We start from the raw sequence: 18,129 nt of genomic DNA on the forward strand, positions 1-18,129 counted from the left end.
TAACATAGTTCATAATGAAAATATTCTACATCCTACTTTGGTGAGTAGCGTCTGGGAACTCAAAAGCTTGCAAGCAGCCATCTAAGATACATCTATTTGTCCCATCAGGTTTGCAGCAAAAGAGAATAAAGAAAACCAAAAACACATGGAAAATATTAGTCAAAACGACTAATAGACCACATGAACCACAGCCCCTACCAGCCTGAGCTCAGAAGAATTAGATGGTGTCTGGCTACCATAACCAATCTCTCTGACAGGGATCACAATAGAGGGTCCAGGACAAAGCAGGAGGAAAATGCAGAACAAAATCCAAATTCACAAAAAAAAGATCAGACTTACTGGTCTGACAGAGACTGGAGGAACCCCCAAGACTATGGCCCCCAGACATCATGCTAACTCAAAATTGAAGTCACTCCCAAAGTCCACCTTTCAGTCAAAGATTAGACAGGCCTATAAAACAAACAATAACACAAGTGAAGAATGTGCTTCTTAGTTCAATCAAGTATACAAGACCAAATGAGCAACACCTGCCCAAAACCAAAAAACGAGAAGGCAGGAAGGGACAGGAAAACTGAAAAAAGGGGCACGGAGAACCCAGGGTGTAAAGGGAAAGGGGGAGAGTGCTGACACATTACAGGGATTACAACTAATGTCACAAAACAATTTGTGTATAAAGTTTTTTAATGAAAAACTAATTTGCCCTGTAAACTTTCACCTAAAACAAAATAAAAATTAAAAAAAAAAAAATCCCCTGAAGTCTTCTTTAAACCAAACAATAGTTTAGCTTAATTAGTAAAGAAATGTCTGCCCTGAGCATTGTGCTCTTTTAAAGAACTATCTATATGGGATCAAATTGACAACAGCAACTCAGAAGGTTAGATAGGAAGCTTAGGGGGCAATGAGTTTATGTAAATGGGGGAGGAACAATGTGGAAAAGGAGGGTGAGAATGGTTGCATGGCTTAAAGAGTATAATCAATGTCACTGAATTGTACATGTAGAAATTGTTGAACTGGTGTATGTTCTGCTGTGTATACTTTCAACAAAAAAAAAAAATTATTTACAAAGAAAGAAAAGCCTATTGAGCACAGTTCTACTCTGACACACATGGGGTCAACCATGAGTCAAAACTGACTCAACAGAAAATGGTGGTTTTGTATCATTGCTAGTCATTTCTCAAGCAAAAGGAAAACTTAGGATGTAGTTTGAAAAAGTAATTCCATTTATTCCTGGAACTGACTTAAGACATGCGGTAGAAAAACTGAGGGCAGGACAGCAAAACTCTTAGGATTGCCCCAGTGCTGAGGTTGGAAGCAATGTTAGAGACCAGAGTGCAACTCTCTGCTTTTTCAGATGAGGGCCCACCCAAGGGGTAAATCAAATTTTTCAAAGTTGCATACAGCCCTGCAGCCGGAGGAAGGGCTCTGAAGTCCTCAACTCCAGTGTCGGCTTCACTCCTCCATGCCTCAGTTTCCTTGCCTGTAAGATGAAGATACTTGAACCTGTCTCACAGGACTGTTGTAAGGAGTGGGAGCCTGTGGTTAGCACAGTGCTTGGCTCACAGCTACATGCTCAATAGATGGGACCAGCAGAACCAGAACTAGGTTTCTCTATAGACTCAGACATCACGTTAAACTTAAAGGGTCCCCTTGTCCCTGGATAAACATATTCTTATCCAGTAGCTCAAAGGACTCTAAAAAGTTCCTGGGTCAAGAAGGTCTTACTTATTCCTTCTGCTTCCATGGTCAGCAATGGGAAGCTCAGAAGAAAGAAGATCAGAACTCTGCAAGTAAAACATCCTTACCCCAAGGTGCCCTGTCCTCCTTTAGAATTAAAACCTCTGGTCCTGCCTTTGCCATCTTTCACTTACTAACAAGCAGTAACAGCTAACATTTGAATAGCATCTGCTATGAGCTGAGCCACTGTTTTAAGGACTTCTTATAAATTAACTCATTTAAATAAACCTCACCACAGCATGACAGTGAAGATTTTTCATTACCCATGATTTTTATTATTCCTACTTTTCAGATGAGAAAGCTGAGGCACTTAGCTAAAGTCACCCAGTAATAATGGTAGAGCTAGGATTTGAACTCAGACCGTTTGGCTCCAAAATCCACATTTTTAACCACCATGCTCTGCTGACACCCACACGTCTGTTGAGTTATGGTGTTGGCGAAGAATACTGAATATAACATGGAATGCCAAAAGAATGAACATATCTGTCTTGAAAGAAGTACAGCCAGAATGCTCCTTAGAAGCAAGGATGGCGAGACTTCATCTCACATACTTTGGACATGTTATCAGGAGGGATCAGTCCCTGGTAAAGGATATCATGCTTGGTAAAGTAAAGGGTCAGTGAAAAAGAGGCAGACCCTCAATGAGATAGACTGACGCAGTGGCCGCAACAATGGGCTCAAGCATAACTACGATTGTGAGGATGGCACAAGACTGGGCAGTGTTTCATTCTGTTGTACACAGGGTCACTATGAGTTGGAACCCACTGAACGGCACCTAACGATAACATGCTCTGCTGCCTCCCAGTAATAACTAACAGTTACCATGTTTGAGACATTTTTTTCTAAGGGTTTTACATTTATTTACTTTATTATCCTTATAATAACCCCACCAGGTAAGCACTATTATTATCTACACTTACTAATTATAAAATTGAAGCACGGAGAAGTAACTTGGCTAGGTTGCAGATCCAGGATTTCAACCTGGTATTCTGGTCCCAGACACGATGTTTATAATGTCTGTAGTATTCTCCTATGTACAGTCACAGTGCCTACCATGAGCAGGTCCCCCTGCCAGGGACATGGGGGTGACAGGTACTGAACGCATTGTCCCTACCCTCAAACAGCTGACAGTCAAGCGGAGGAAATAAAACCCGCCCATGAAAAGTTGAATAACCAAATAACAATTGAATTAGACGAATAAATTGTGATACATCCATACCATAGAATACATGCAACAACATGGATGAATCTCAAAAGCATTAGGCTGCATGAAAGAAGCCAGACCAAAAGGAGGACATACTGCATGATTCCATGTATGTAAAATTCCAGAAAATGTAAACTCATCTATAGTGACAGAAAGCAGACCAGTGTTTGCCAGGGGACAAGAGATGGAGGCGGGGGGGTGTTATTAAAAGGGGCACAAAGAAACTTCTGGGGGTGATGGAAATATTTATTATCTTGATTGTGATGATAGTTTTACAGGTGTATACATATAAAGTACATGAGCAGTTTATTATACATAAAGTACATCTCAATAAAGATGTTTTTAAAAATAAAACAGCCACAGGAGTACAAGAGAAGAGCTCACCAGTGTCGAGATGCTGCTCCAAAAAGGTCTTGGGAAGGAGCACCTATGGAAGATGGGAAGGATTTGGGCAAAGAGAAAGGAGAAGGAAGTCCAGGTGGGGAACAGAGCCAACAAAGGCACGGAGGAAGGCACGTTCAGGTGGGCATGTGGGGATGGGGTAGGGTAGCCAGGGCATAGTGGGAGGTGAGGCAGGTAGGGTGCAGACAATTGCAGAGGCCTTCCAAACTTTTAGGAATTTGCACTTAAGTTAGCAGACAAAGTGCAGCCCTGAAGGTTGGTAAGCAGGGCCCTGCCTCAAAGACAGAGAGGTGGCAGCAAGAGGGATGGAGAAGGGAAGGACTAGGAACAAAACCAAAACCAAACTTGTTGGCATCTAGTTAATTCCGACTCGTAGCGACCCTACAGGACAGAGTAGAGCTGTCCCATAGGGTTTCCAAGGAGAGGCCAGTGGATTCGAACTGCCAACCTTTTGGTTAGCAGGTAAGCTCTTAACTACTGTTCTACCAGGACTCCAGTCTTGGAGTGCGAAACCAAATAAGAAGCTGCAGTAGCTGCTATGCCAGTGTTTCTCCAAGGGGCTGGGAAGATCCAGGAGCAACGAGCGCAGGCACTGGCCACAGAGGGCTGTATGAGGTGGTGGGGGGTGGGGAGCACTAGGGAGAGAATACGTCTTCATTTCCTCAGGCTTCTCTTTCCCTACATTTCCCCTGATCTTTTACACTGATGGTGATGCCAAGAACATGGCAAATCGAAGCATCTATATTTAGATCTTTAAATGGCAAAAGCGATGAGATGAGAAAGGAGAAGGTCATATTTTTATTTTTAGGGTTTTTTTTTTTTTCCTCTTTTTAAATGTGAGCCTCAGATGACTAAACTCAAGAATGAATAATACAACTCTCTAACTATCTTAAGAGTGGGCAACACCCAAACAGATGACCAAAAGAAGATGCTAAACCTCCTTCTCCAGGGATTTTCGTTTTTCCAGGAAGCTTTAATGAGGCCAGCTTCAGGAAGGGGACAGAACTAAAGGCTCCTGAAAAAGGTCCTTACAGCTGCACTTCTAAATGCACCGCCAATGGCTGCCCGTCTGGCCTTGGCCAGGTTATGCAGCAAACAGGCCAGCAGATGGCACTCCTGTATCAGCCACAGACCAACTCCATGCAGGCCCACCACATCCACCAGGGTCCAGGGTAGGAGTGTGACTGAGTAGTACCAAGACAAGACAGATATGCAAGCGAGCTGGAGTCAAAGATTTAATAAAGGATACACAAGAACAGCCTACTGAGAATATGGTAAGGGAAAAACTGAAGTTTTCAAAGCCCAAACTCAGAAAAGGAACACAAGCTAGTTAGCCACCACCACCAGTAGTAGGATTTGATGAAAGGTGTAATTAAGAAGCACAGAGCTGTGCTAAAGGAGGCCTCATGGCACGGTGGTTAAGTGCTTGGCTGCTAACCAAAAGGTCAGCGGTTTGAACCTACCAGCTGCTCTATGGGAGGAGATGTGGCAATTGGCTTGGCTTCTGTAGAGATTACAGCCTTAGAAACCCAATAGGGCAGTTGTATTCTGTCCTGTAGGGTCAGAAATGACTTGGTGGCAATGTTTTTTGTTTTTCTGGAGCTGGGCTAGGGAATACCAGAGACCAAAAGAGAGGAAAGGGAGGCTCTGGACAATAAGCTTCTGGATACTGGCTGTGGTTCTTGCTGAACCCAGTCAGTGCCTGCCCAGTACAGAGCACCCTCCCGCCCCCATCACCACCACCAACGCTGAGAGAAGGACAGAGTGTGCACAGCTCTGGATTCCTTCTGAGCCTGCTACAAATGCTCACATCTTTAGAGTGCACTGTGTAAAATAAACAAGAGCTATGGAAACTGGTAAATATTTTGCCCTTCAAAGTTACCACAACAGATTTATACTCTGGTTTATTTCCCTGAAGGAAGGTTTTCTAAGCTTTGTTCTGAGTTAAAAGAAACAAATTCTTTTAAATGGAAATGTTCTTTAAATTACAATTTTATTCCTTCTCTGCTGTGAAAGTAAAAAGCTGGAAATGCAGGTGGCTGGACAAGATGTTTGTTTTCATCCTTTTAAACTATACTTTCTGAAATAATAAAAACTGGATGGGGTCCCTTCAAAGTTTATGATTGAGTAATTTTATATTGCTTGATTTAAAAAATATGTATTAATATAACTGTTTCTATGTCCACAATATTGCACTATTTGGATGCATTTATGTAATTTTTCATATAACCTGAATGTATACTCCAATATGTTAGACTGAAGGGGAAAGGAGCAGTGAAAATGGGAAACTGGGTCAGTGAGAAGAAAGGCTGCTTTCAGGGCCCTAATGCCATCTGACACTCAGGGAACCAGAAACACTTTGCACACTTGAGCATACTTCTCATTACAGTATGCCAAGGAAGAGGACAGAGACCATTTCCACCTCCCTCTGAGCACACCTTACCACTACCAGCAAAACCTCTCTGAAATTACCACGATGCTACCACCATATGTGGAGTCCCTGGGTGGTGCAAATAGTTAAAGCACTTGGCTGCTAACCAAAAGGTTGGTGGTTTGAGCTTACCCCGAGTTGCCTCAGAAGAAAGGCCTGGTGATCTACTTCTGCAAAATGAAACCCACTGCCATGGAGTCAACTCCGACTCATAGCAACCCCATAGGACAGAGTATAACTGCCCCGTAGGATTTCCAAGGAGCAACTGGTGGATTTGAACTGCTGACCTTTTGGCTAGCAGGCAAACGCCTAACCGCTGTGCTACCAGGGCTGAAAAATAAGCCTTTGAAAATTCTTTGGAGCACAGTTCTACTCTGACATCCATGGGATCTCCGTGAGTTGGAATCAACTCAACAGCAATTGGTAAGCACAATGCAAGGTCCATAATATACTTTAATAATGGTAGACATTGCCACAAAATATTCTTTTCCCACCCTCTTCTGGGTTCCTATAGCACTCTATTTACATGAATATAATAATAATAATGTAGTAATTTTAACACTTTGGTGTTTGGTCACACAGCTAATGCATGAGAGACCCAAAATTTGAACCAAGATCTGTCTGACTCCAAAATCACCATGCAGTATTGCTTCCCTGTCCCCCGATGATCCCTTAAAGAGCTGACCCCTGCTGCCAAAGCTGAAAGTGCCAATCACTGGTGAACACTTCACCCCAGTGACCCCAAGGGAAGCAGCCCTGGGCAAAAGGTGAGAGGCCAGGGCTTCTACCTGGTGCCGGACTCCATCCTCACTGATGCACTGGGTGCACGCCTCCTCGGGGACACAGTTGCCTTCCAGCAGGACTTGGTGTGGGGGGCAGAAACAGCCTTCTGAGGGATGGTCCCCACAGGAGCTCGTATTGCCCTCACAGTGCTGGGAGCAGCCGTGCGCACAGTGGTTGTACACCAGCGAGGGTGGACATGACATACCTGCAAACAGAGAAGGAGGCCATTGCAATGGTGCACACCAGCCAGAGAACAGAGGCACAGCTGATGGGATGGTCAAGCATCAGACACACTTGCTGGGGCAGAGACACCAATTTCTATTCTCTCCATCTTCCAAAGAAGTGAAACTTTTAGCTGGACACATGACCACCCAGAATAAAAACTACATTTCCCAACTTCCCTTGCAACTAAGCATGGCCATGTGACTAAGTTCTGGGCAATGAACTGGAAGTGGAAGTGCAGTACCTTATGGCAGCTTCAGGGAATCTTTTTTAAAAGACAGCTATGTGTGCCCTTTGCCCTTTTTTCCTCCTTGCCCCAACCTGCTGCTTGGAACATGGATGTGATAGCTAGAGCTCCATCTAAACCACGAGGAAAAGGTCCACCCAAGTAAGGGCAGAGCAAAAAGCCGGAATCAAGTTGGAGAGCCAGAAAAAGCTGGAGCCGCTTCCCTCTGATCCGCCACTTCCCTCTGATCAGCTACTTGCAGCTAAATCTAATCCTAACTGATTACGTGAACCTGCGCGGTCTTAGGAAGTTTTGTGATCCTTTCATTTGAATGAAAGGATTTTTTCCTCATTTGAAAAAGAGGATTTTTTTTTAATCCTCTTAAAATTAAATAAGGAATCCACAGTTATGAATAGTTGCTTTGGGAAAGAAGCTACAAGGTGATTCACTTCTACTCTGTCCCTGCTCAACCCCTTCCTCACATTCTCACGGTGCCAAGGCAGGTAGTAGAAAAGGTTTTAAAGGATGTGGAACAACAAGAGTTTTCCTTTATATGCATAATAAACAGCCAGGAATTACACAAAGAAATTAGAAACAAAGAAGGTGTTGTAACTCAGACACTAACACTTGCCCCTTGATCTGCAGGCAGATTGAAAGGAGGCAGTATTGTCCCCATAGACTCAGAAAATCAGAGCTAGAAGGAACCTAGGAAGTCATATAGTCTAACTCTCTCATTCTGAGAGGCAGAAACATAGGTCCGCAAAGGCTAAGAGAACAGCCAATCACCAGCTGAGCTAGGACTAGGATGCCCAGGTCCTCCAGCCCCAGGTTAGAGCTGCAACAGCTCTAGGATAATAAACTCCAAGAACTCCAAGATTCTTGTACATACTGATTTCCCTCAAAAAAGTCAAGGATTCTATGTGATAACTGAGGAGGTTGAAATTTAGTGTTCTTTCTACTTCAGCACCCCTTGAGGGCAGGATCCATATCTGACTCATTTTGGTATCCCCTATATATTGAATAATGAATAAATGCAAAGTCCAAGTAAGAAGCTGACCTTGAGGGGAAAAGACTGACACTACCCATCCAGTGCTACTTGTAACTAAGAAGACTCTTGGTATTTAAGAAGAGAATTACACTCATACTTCAAAATCCTGCTCAGGCATGGCCTACTCTGTGAGCCTTTGCTGAAACTTGGTGGAATTTCAAATTCAATAGTGACTGATGACATTGTACTTTGCTGGGGCCTCTACGTTTCTAATTAAAATCACATTAGTCACAACTACAGAAATACTAATAGAAAGAACTATGCTTTGATTTACATAGAAATTTTGTATTTGAATTATTTATACATCTACCATTTTATTTGATCCTAACTGGAATCCTAGGCAATAGGAAATACAAGGATTTTGAACTTCATTACTCAAAGAATCTGAGGCCCAGAGAGGTTAAATGAGCCCACAGCTAGTTGGTCTTGAGGATTCTGAAGGGTACATATGGAGACTTACCACAGAAATCAGTTGTCCTCCAGTCAACACAGACCCCATTGGTCCGACAGAGGTGGGCATACGAGGCAATCACCTCACACACTTGCTCCCGGTGGCAACTGTCCTGCTGGCAGATGGCATAAAATGTGTCTGCAGCAAGGACTTCGTGGCACTCAGCAAACAGGGCTGAGAGGAGGACCTGGCAGTGGGAGCTGCTGGAGACAGGGCAGTGCTCCTCAGGAATGGGCTGGCATATCTGCCCCGGCTGCTGCATGGTCCACTCCTGGATGAATGTCCTCTGGTCTGTGGTGACTGTGCCATCCCTCAGCATGAAGTCATTGGCCCCATTCTCATCACAGATTCCTAACGAAACAAGGAAAGGGAAGGTTGGAAGCCTTGAGTGCCAACACATTGATGCCAGAGACCTGGCTGCTCTCTATCCCTACCAGGGTCTGAACCATAGTCCTTCTTACAGGACCCAGATATGCAAGCATCCAAGAGTCCTGAGAGTACAGTAAGTAAGGGAGGAATGGAGAAAATGTTCTTACCACAGAGACCATACATCTTTGAAGAAAAGGTCTTGGGGCTAAGCTGCAACTGGAACTCATTGTTTTGTGGAGTGAATGTGAAGATGTGGCCAAGATGGTTGAATCTGATCTCGTGCATGATGGTACCATAAACACTGACTTCCATGTTCCCACCCGTGTAAGGGACAGACACCAGTCTCCCATTAACAGTCACCTGCCCAAAGAAGAAAATGAGCTCATCAGTAGTCATAACAATAAGGAATCCTTGAACTCCAGTATTTGTTTCTTACTGAAGTTACTGATAATCCCTGCATGTTAATCACTCTCAATTCCAGTGTTATCTACAAACCCACATATTTGTCAGCAGCTCTTGTTGAAAAGGGGCTTTATACAGCTTGACAGAAGAGCAGGCTATTATAATACTGTACAGAGGGCCATGGGTGTTAAAAAAGTGAACCCTGAGTCTATGTGCTCTCAACAGAGAATAACAACCCCTTAAAGACAGGTTAGGAAAGTTTCCATTGTACAAAGTCACCAGGGAATTATCTCTAGAAGTGTCTAACAGGACTATTTTAAGTCTTTTTTTTTTTTTTTTGGTCACTAGAAACTCTTACTTTGGAGGCTTTACCCCACATCATAGCAAACGTATTCAGATATAATCACATGCCATAATAAATGTAGTTTTGCTGTAAATATTTTAGAATGGTTTTTACCATTCTGATTTTAAATTTTTTGGCCATGAGTTACTCATGTAATATACAACTAGCTATGATTTTTCAGCAATTGTTGTGCATATTCTGAAATGTTTGCAAAGTGAGAAATCTAACCTACAAATTGTTTTCAAATGTGTAATGAAATATTTATGACTTCTAAATTAAACAAGTAATGAAGCTGGCATAATGTAACCTTTTGCAAACATTAATTAAACATTTATTTATTCAGTTTTGCAGTTTTATTTTCAAATTTTGGAGCCATAAATTTTGTACAGGCCCTAAATAATTTCAAACATCACTGAAAAGCCTGCAGGCCCTACGCACTGGGCCCATAAAGCCTAGTGGATAAACAGCCCTGATGTCAACCTCGATTCTCTTCCAGCGCCAGAAACTGACACTGAATTCACAGTTTAACGCTGTCTAAAGCTGATTCTTTCTTCCAAATCTGGGCCCAGAACAACATGAAATTGCACCAAGACAAGGGAGACAGTTATAAGCCCCTCCTAAGGAGAGGGTGCTCTGCCAGTTAACAGGAGCACCAGCTAAAACCAGCTCCCACCAGGTCCATGTGGCTTCCCAGAGGTTCTGCAGCTGTCTTGCCACAGGACCCACAGAAAGTACCTCTCACCTCCATGTCACTGTAGAGCTCAATTGAGAGGCCATCATGCTTCACCTCAATGGATTTCATGCACGTCTGCTGTGGGCTGCAGGCACCATTATGTAGAATCACCTCCACATCCTGTTCCTTGTTTTGAAATAGGACATAGGAACAGCTGCCAGTCAGCTTGAAATTCTCTCCATCAAAGGTCACGATGTGCCGGGTAGAGCTGCCCGTGCACACACCTAGACAGGGGAGAGCAAAGGATGGGTGTGACATTATCCAAATTCCCACACCTGCTACATGCAAAGAAGAAGGTGTTGCCAAGTTGCACAAAGATAGCGTTGAGAACAAAAAGGGCCCTTTGAGATCATAGAATCCAATTTCCTCATTTTACAGATTTAGGAAACTGAAACCATGAGACGTAGAGTTGCTTAGGTACGTCACTCTTGGCCATTAAATATTTTCCTGGATAAAGTTTAGAAAGATAAGTATTACATGAAAACGTGGCAAATTACAGAACCATACTTCCAAAAAACTGAAATGCACTGGGTGAATGATCCACTCTACCAGGATGCTTTGGCCCAGGAAACAAAGTTAAGTTCCAGGGGTGTTATGACTCGTTGAAATCACAAGGAGCTAAGCAAGCCATAAGCTCATGATCTCACTGTAAAGAGAGTTCACCTAAAGACACATGTGTCCTTTCAGCTGCCAATGACTAATGGTACAAGTGGCCATGTTGACTGTATCCCTTAAGAGAGCGCACAAGAGAAATATTTCCAGAGCCAAAACAAATGGTTGAGTCTCAGTACTCCCTCATCTGCCACTCATTCTTTCACATAATCAGCAAATTCTCAAGGTTCCTATTAAAATTGCATTTGCAAATACTAACCATCTTGCCTCTACCTAAGATGCTTCAATAAAAATCCTCACATGGAAGGCACCACTGCCATGAACCATTTGAAAGCAAATCTTGGACCCAAATGAACTTGGAGATGAGCTTTCCAGACAAACCGCAACCACATCTACAGTGGTAAGTGAATGAAAGTCCAAGAACTGAGGCAGATTCAGTGGAACAGCAAGGCTGCGCCAATATCCCTCACTCACAGCTGGGCCTGGGCAACCTCCATCTACATGGCAGCACATTCACTAACAAATGATGGGTCTGGATGCACCATTTGTCTGAGCTAAGCAGCCTCCCTAGGCGCCCATAAACTGACAATCCCTTAATAAAAGTCCTTGCATAGTCAGTAATTTTCAAGTGACAGCCCTGACTGCTACTGACCTACTGGCATGCATGCTGCAAGTGACCCCAAATACTCCAGCTGTGGACATTGTCAAGTCTTAAGGAGTCTATCCTCAGCTACTATAAGAATGTGACAAATCACGAAGCAAAGAAATGGTTTTTGCTCACATTTGGCAGGTTAATGAAAACGGCTCTGCCCATCATAAGACAAACCATTACAGTGGAATGGACACTTTAGAGCTAGAAAAACCCACAGTTGACTTCTGTTCCACCACTTGTTTGCACTGTGAACTTGGACAAATTACTTAACTGCTGTGATCCTCTCCTAGCTCCACTACATGACAGGATTATTATGAGAATTAGTTGCAATGTAGATAAAATGCCTGAGACACACCAGGTGTGTGTTCAATAAATAGAGCTACAAATCTTATGAACAAGCCAATGCCACAAAGGAAATCCAGTAGTGTGTAGTCACAGGAAGATTTCTGGGTTGTAGGTATGTTAGAACTTGAGATCCCTTCATCTCTGAAATACTTAACCAAACTGCATCCCAGCAAACCATCACATCATACTCCAGTTTACTGATCAGTTTAAATCAACCACATATATTAACATATTTCAATGTTCAGGATATAGAAGAAGTTATATTGAACCAATTAAAAAAACATATGAGACAAAAACAGCAGTTCATTACAGAGTAAAGTATACCTGGTATTAAAAAAAAAAAAAAAAAAAAACGTTGCTGTCAAGTCAATTCCGACTCCTGGTGACCCTATAGGACAGAGTAGAACTGCCCCATAGAGTTTCCAAGGAGCACTTGGTGGATCTGAACCGTCAACCTTTTGGTTAGCAGCCTTAGCACTTAACCACTATGCCACCAAGGTTTCCTACCTGGTATAAGTACCTCTGAAATTCTTTTGTCTATATCTCTCCTTTTTTTCAACATCTTCCTAGTCATTCTTTCTGAGTGACAACACAAGTATCTGTGACAGATTATAGTAAAACTTTTGACTAAAGTGTCCAGATATGATGAATACCAGATACTGAAGTGAATTGTTAGACAGACCAAAATGCAACTTTTCAAAAAGACATCCATAGCTTATTAAGAAAATGTTCCGCTTCCTACTTTGGTGAGTGGCGTCTGGGGTCTTAAAAGCTTGCAAGCAGCCATCTAAGATGCATCAATTGGTCCCAACCACCTGGAGTAAAGAAGAAAGAAGAACACCAAAGACACAAGGAAAGTATTAGCCCAAGAGACAGAAAGGGCCACATAAACCAGAGACTTCATCAGCTTGAGACTAGAAGAACTAGATGGTGACCGGCTACCACCAATGACCACCCTGACAGGGAACACAACAGAGAGTCCCGGATGGAGCAGCAGAAAGATGGGGTGCAGAACTCAAATTCTAGTAAGAAGACCAGACTTAATGGTCTGACTGAGACTGGAGGAACCCCAGAAAGCATGGCCCCTGGATTCTCTATCAGCCCAGAACTAGAACAATTTCCGAGCCCAACTCTTCAGACAGGGATTGGACGGGACTGTGGGGCATAAAGTGATACTTGTGAGGAGTGTGCCTCTTAGCTCAAATAGATACAAGACACTAAACAGGCAGCTTCTGTCCAGAGGTGAGATGGGAAGGCAGAGAAGGTTAGGAGCTGGGTGAATGGACATGGGGAATCAGGGGTGGAAAGGATCAGTGTGCTGTCACAGTATGGGGAGAGCAATTAGAGTCACATAACAATGTCTGTATAAATTTTTGTATGGAAAAAAATAAAAATAAATTCTTAAATAAAAAAAAAAAAGACATCCAGGTAACCAAAGACAATGACAACTGCCTAGGTCTGCATGCCCATATATCCTCCAAAAACAATACAGAATTAAACTACACAAAAATCATGCCTCCAACATAACTAGAAGATAGAGAATACCCAAACTTTAAATAACATTAAGTAAAATAGGAAAAATAACACTAAATCCCAGCAAACAATCTCTCACGTTCACACCACCAGCCTTTGTCATGAGCAAGAACAAACAAAGAAAAGCTATTAGGAAGGTAAACAAGGGAGCTAGCAGCAAGTATAAAATGTCTCTAAAACCATTACCAGAAACAGAAGTCCACACTAAGTATGAAAAAATTTTAAACATGTCCTGGTAGATCAGGGCAGGGACTTAAAATACATACAATGTGAAGTGACAATCTTCGAAACACATAGCTTTTGGGGGAGAAAACAACAAAATGGAATGGCAAAGTGTATTTGGCAACTGGGTTGTGATGGAAAAAAAGAAGCAAAAGGGAAAAATTAATGTTCTGGAAGACAGAAAAATAAACAAAAAATCAGAGGGCATTTAACTCCTCAACACACCAAAAACAAACAAAAAACACAAAAATCTAGAGAAACAACTTTGCTACACTGACAGAATAGAGTATCACTGAACTAGAAATCTTACAAAACCTCAAATCCACAAAACGAATAGAAGTAAACTAAGCAAATTTACATACAAAGTTACTTCAAAAATATCAGAACATGAGAATCAACACTCCTTAGATAATGAAAATTCCACTTCCAAAAAAGTCAATCATGACACAGAAGAAAACTAAGCCAACACTCCAAACTAAATTAAATATACACAAATAAACATTTGTGAAAAAGAAAACCACCTTGAATCAGAATTTCAAAAACTAAGAAAAGAAATGGACATAAAAGAGGAATAAATAAAAACAGAGTTGATTGAACTCATGGAAAAAAATGGAAGAAGAAAGGTAAAATCAACACATAAAAGTCCTATGGAGAACACACTAAAATAAAAATTTAATAGGGAGTATTGAAGAAAAGCAAGAAACCAAGCAAGAGAATGAAAATGAGTTATTGAAAGAAGTAAGAGTCAGAGAGAAAGCGATGAAAATGTAAAACAAGAAAAAAAATGGGCTCCCTGAAGAAGAAAAACAGTGGGACAAAACTAAAGTTTAAAACTATAATCCATGAAAAATTTCTGGAAATCAAAACGACACAATTCTACATATTGAAAACACATGCCAGATGTCAGAAAAATTAACCCAGAACAATCAACTCTGAGACATATTACAGTGAAACGATTAGACTTCAAAGATAAAGAAAAAAAAATCCTTCAGATCTCCAAGCAAAAAGATCAAATAATGTACAAGGGCAAAAGAATCAGACTGGTATCAGAATTCTCAAAAAAACATACAAAGCAAGGGAAAAATGGAGCAGCATTTTCCAGAAATTCAATGAGTGAAAGTATGAATCAAGAATTTTATATCCAATTATGCTGAGTGAAATAAGTCAATCACAAAAGGACAGACATTGTATGAGACCACTATTATAAAAAGTCAAGAATAGGTTTACAAACAGAAAGAAGCATTCTTTGATGGTTACCAGGAATGGGATGGAAAGGGAGGAAGACTCACTAAATAGATAGTAGATACATGTTAATTCTGGTGAAAGGAAAGGCAATGCACAGTACAGAAGAAGTCAGCACAACATGACCAACGCAAAGGAAGACATCAAAAGGTATGCAAGAATAAAGGGCAACTATGGTAAATACTATAACATGTACAATCCTGCAACAACAGTAATAACAAACAATTTGTAAGTGGATACGTGGGTAGATATGTATGCTAAATTGGTGTGGGAAGTCGTACGGGAGTACACCCGCATGCATATACAGGTATGGTTGTGGATATTTCTACATATGTATTTGCATATGCTGCATGTATATTCACATATATAATAGAGCACATAGGGGCCCAGTTATAGGAACTTCTTAGACATATCCAAAAAGCTCGAGGGAGTGAGCTACTGGGCTTGAAGGCTAAGGACCATAGTCTCTGGGGACATCTTGGTCAACTGGCATAACATAGTTCATAAAGATCATGTTCTACATCCTAGGTTGGTGAGTAGTGTCTGGGGTCTTAAAAGCTTGCAAGTGGGCATCTAAGATACAACTGTTGGTCTCTTCCCATCTAAAGCAAAAGAGAGCAAAGGAAACCAAAGACTCAAGGAAGTAGTTAGTCCAAAGGAATAATGGACACATGAACCACAGCCTCCTTAGCCTGAGACCAGAAGACCTAGATTGTGCCCAGCTGCCACTACTGACTGCTCTGACTAGGAACACAATAGAAGGTCCCAGTTACAATGGGTGAAAAATGTAGAACAAAATTCAAATTCATAAAAAAGACCAGACTTACTGGTTTGATAGAGACTAGAGGAACACTTGAGACTATTTCCCTAAGACACCCTTCAAACATGGAACTGAAACCACTCCTAGAGGCCACCTTGCAACCAAATAAATAGACTGGTGTATAAAATAAACAATAATTTCCATAAGTGATGTGCTCCATAGAACAATCAACTATATGAGACCAAAAGGGCAACATCTGCCCAAAAGTAAAGATGAGAAGGCAGGGAGAGGCAGGGAATCCAGACGAATAAAAGTGGGGAAGCCAGGTTGGAAATGGGGAGAGTGCTGACAAATTGCAGGCACTGCAACCAATGTCACAGAACAATCTGTGTATGAATTATTGAGTGGAAAACTAATTTGCTGAGTAAACTTTCACTTAAAGCACAATTAAATGTTCCAAAAAAAAAAGAATTTTATATCCAGCCAAGCTGTCCTTCTAGTATCAAGATTATAAAAAACAAGTGTTGAGTATACAAGAATTTAGGGAATTCTTTACCCATGAGAAATTCTTGTGGAATCTACTAGAGGATAAACTTCCTTCAACTAAGAGATGACTGGGAAATAACAAAAGAAGTGAAGGCAAGCATTTTTATATTGGTAATCACAGATCTAAAACTAAAACTAAAACTAAAACAAAGGAAGAGTGGAACGCTAATGTACAAATGTCATAGGCTGCGACAAGCAGAAATAATGCAACTAAAAATGGCCTCCTCTGCTTCCCGCAGCCACAGACTCTTGGCCGGGAAGCATCGGCTGCTTGGATTCCACCCGCCCACACTGGTCGGCTCCCTGAGTGCCACTGGCTGGCTGCTGGTGTTGCTTTTTTCCACTTTTTTTGATTTCTTCCTTACCTCTCACCACCTCCCCCTCCTTTTGCTCAAATACCTGGCTCCGTGCACCATCTTTGCTACTTCCTAAGGGGCTGGGGAGCTCCATTCGAGTGTGGCACTGCTTCCCGGTCTGGGCTGCCATGCTGGTGGGACCCTGGGGCTTTTGTTTGTTTGTTTGTTTTGAATTGTTTGTTTGTTTTCTCTTCCTTTTCTCGAGTTGGGAGTCCATTCTGGCCAGGCAGTGCTACATGGCTTGGGACCTACCCCCTCAGCTTGCGCAGACATGCAGAGGGATCCCTGAGAACATTTCTTGTTTCATGGTATTTTTTTTTTCTGTTTTTTGGGGGCTTTTCTTTTTTGTTTGTTTTTTTAATTTGTTTTGTTTTCTTTTTCCTCTCTTTCCCTTTTTTCTTTCTTTGTTACTCAGTTTCTCATCTGTCTATATCTTCTTTCTCTTCCTATTCCCTGAATACCTGGCACTGAATACCTCTATGCCTTCTAGCCTGGCTGTACTGCAACAGCTGGGAACAACTTCCCCAGACCTCGGAGCCACACTGGTGGGATCCCTGGGAGCTTTGCTGTTCTTTTTTCTTTCTAATTTTTATTTATTCATTCTTTTCTTTTTTTTTTTTTTTCTTCTTCTTCCCCTTTTAGTTTTTCTCCATTTCATAGTCTCTCATCTCTCCACTCCAATGGCAAGCTCCCCTCACACTCTTTTTTGTTTATATGTTTTTGGCTCCTGTTCCTCTCTCCTCTCTCCCAAATCCATATTAGCTCCACACATAACAATCTCCCCCCTACATCCTGCCTACCTGCACCATGCGCTTAACATCACACCACCAAGCAGCACAGGCACGGCCTACCGAAACCTGCCCTGAACTGATTACTGACCTGCCCTGGTGGCTGTTGTGAGTGTCACAAACAACCCATCCCCGCAACTCCTCTTCAGCTAGACCTGCCCTGCTATACCATATCTGAGCAACGGACCCTGACAATTGGAGAAGGAGGCAAAAAGTATTGTGCCCACAGACGAGCAAACAACAAAGAACACACAGCCCGCCTGCTCAGACATAGCCAAATAAAAAAAAAGGACAAAACAAACAAATCTACAATCAATAAACAAGACAAATAACTACTGAATGCCGCAAAGACAGCAGACAATATCAAAACATTTACAAAAACACGACAGGATGTTTCCAGTAGGCATCCAAAATAAAACACCAAATGACTTTACAGTGGAAGAAGACGCACAAGAACTACCTGATAGGGAATTCAAATCTCTAATACTCAGAATTATCCAAGAGTTGAAGCAAAAAGCAGACAAAAATGAGGAAAAATAGACAAATTCATGGAAAAGGCAGAGAAATTCATGGAACATAGAGACAACAATGGAAGAATTCAGGAAAATAATGCAGGAGCAAAACGTCAAAATAAATTCACAACTAGAAATTATACAAAAACAACAATTAGAAATCCAAAAGATAAACAACAAGATTTCAGAAATGGACAGTGTCATAGAAGGGCT

At 41.8% G+C, this 18,129-nt stretch overlaps 1 protein-coding gene across 1 annotated transcript in view; it reads right to left on the minus strand.

Moving 5' to 3' along the window:
- Positions 1–18,129, minus strand: part of VWF (von Willebrand factor) — a 197,875-nt gene that overhangs the window by 53,817 nt on the left and 125,929 nt on the right. The window contains exons 34-37 of the mRNA XM_023741484.1: positions 10,358–10,572; positions 9,038–9,230; positions 8,511–8,852; positions 6,560–6,759 (exon numbers count right to left, since the gene is read on the minus strand). Coding sequence (XP_023597252.1) covers positions 6,560–6,759; positions 8,511–8,852; positions 9,038–9,230; positions 10,358–10,572 — 950 coding nt within the window. The remainder of the gene's footprint in view (positions 1–6,559; positions 6,760–8,510; positions 8,853–9,037; positions 9,231–10,357; positions 10,573–18,129) is intronic.

Source organism: Trichechus manatus, unplaced genomic scaffold, assembly GCF_000243295.1.
Source record: "Trichechus manatus latirostris isolate Lorelei unplaced genomic scaffold, TriManLat1.0 scaffold00182, whole genome shotgun sequence".
Taxonomy (NCBI): Eukaryota; Metazoa; Chordata; class Mammalia; order Sirenia; family Trichechidae; genus Trichechus; species Trichechus manatus.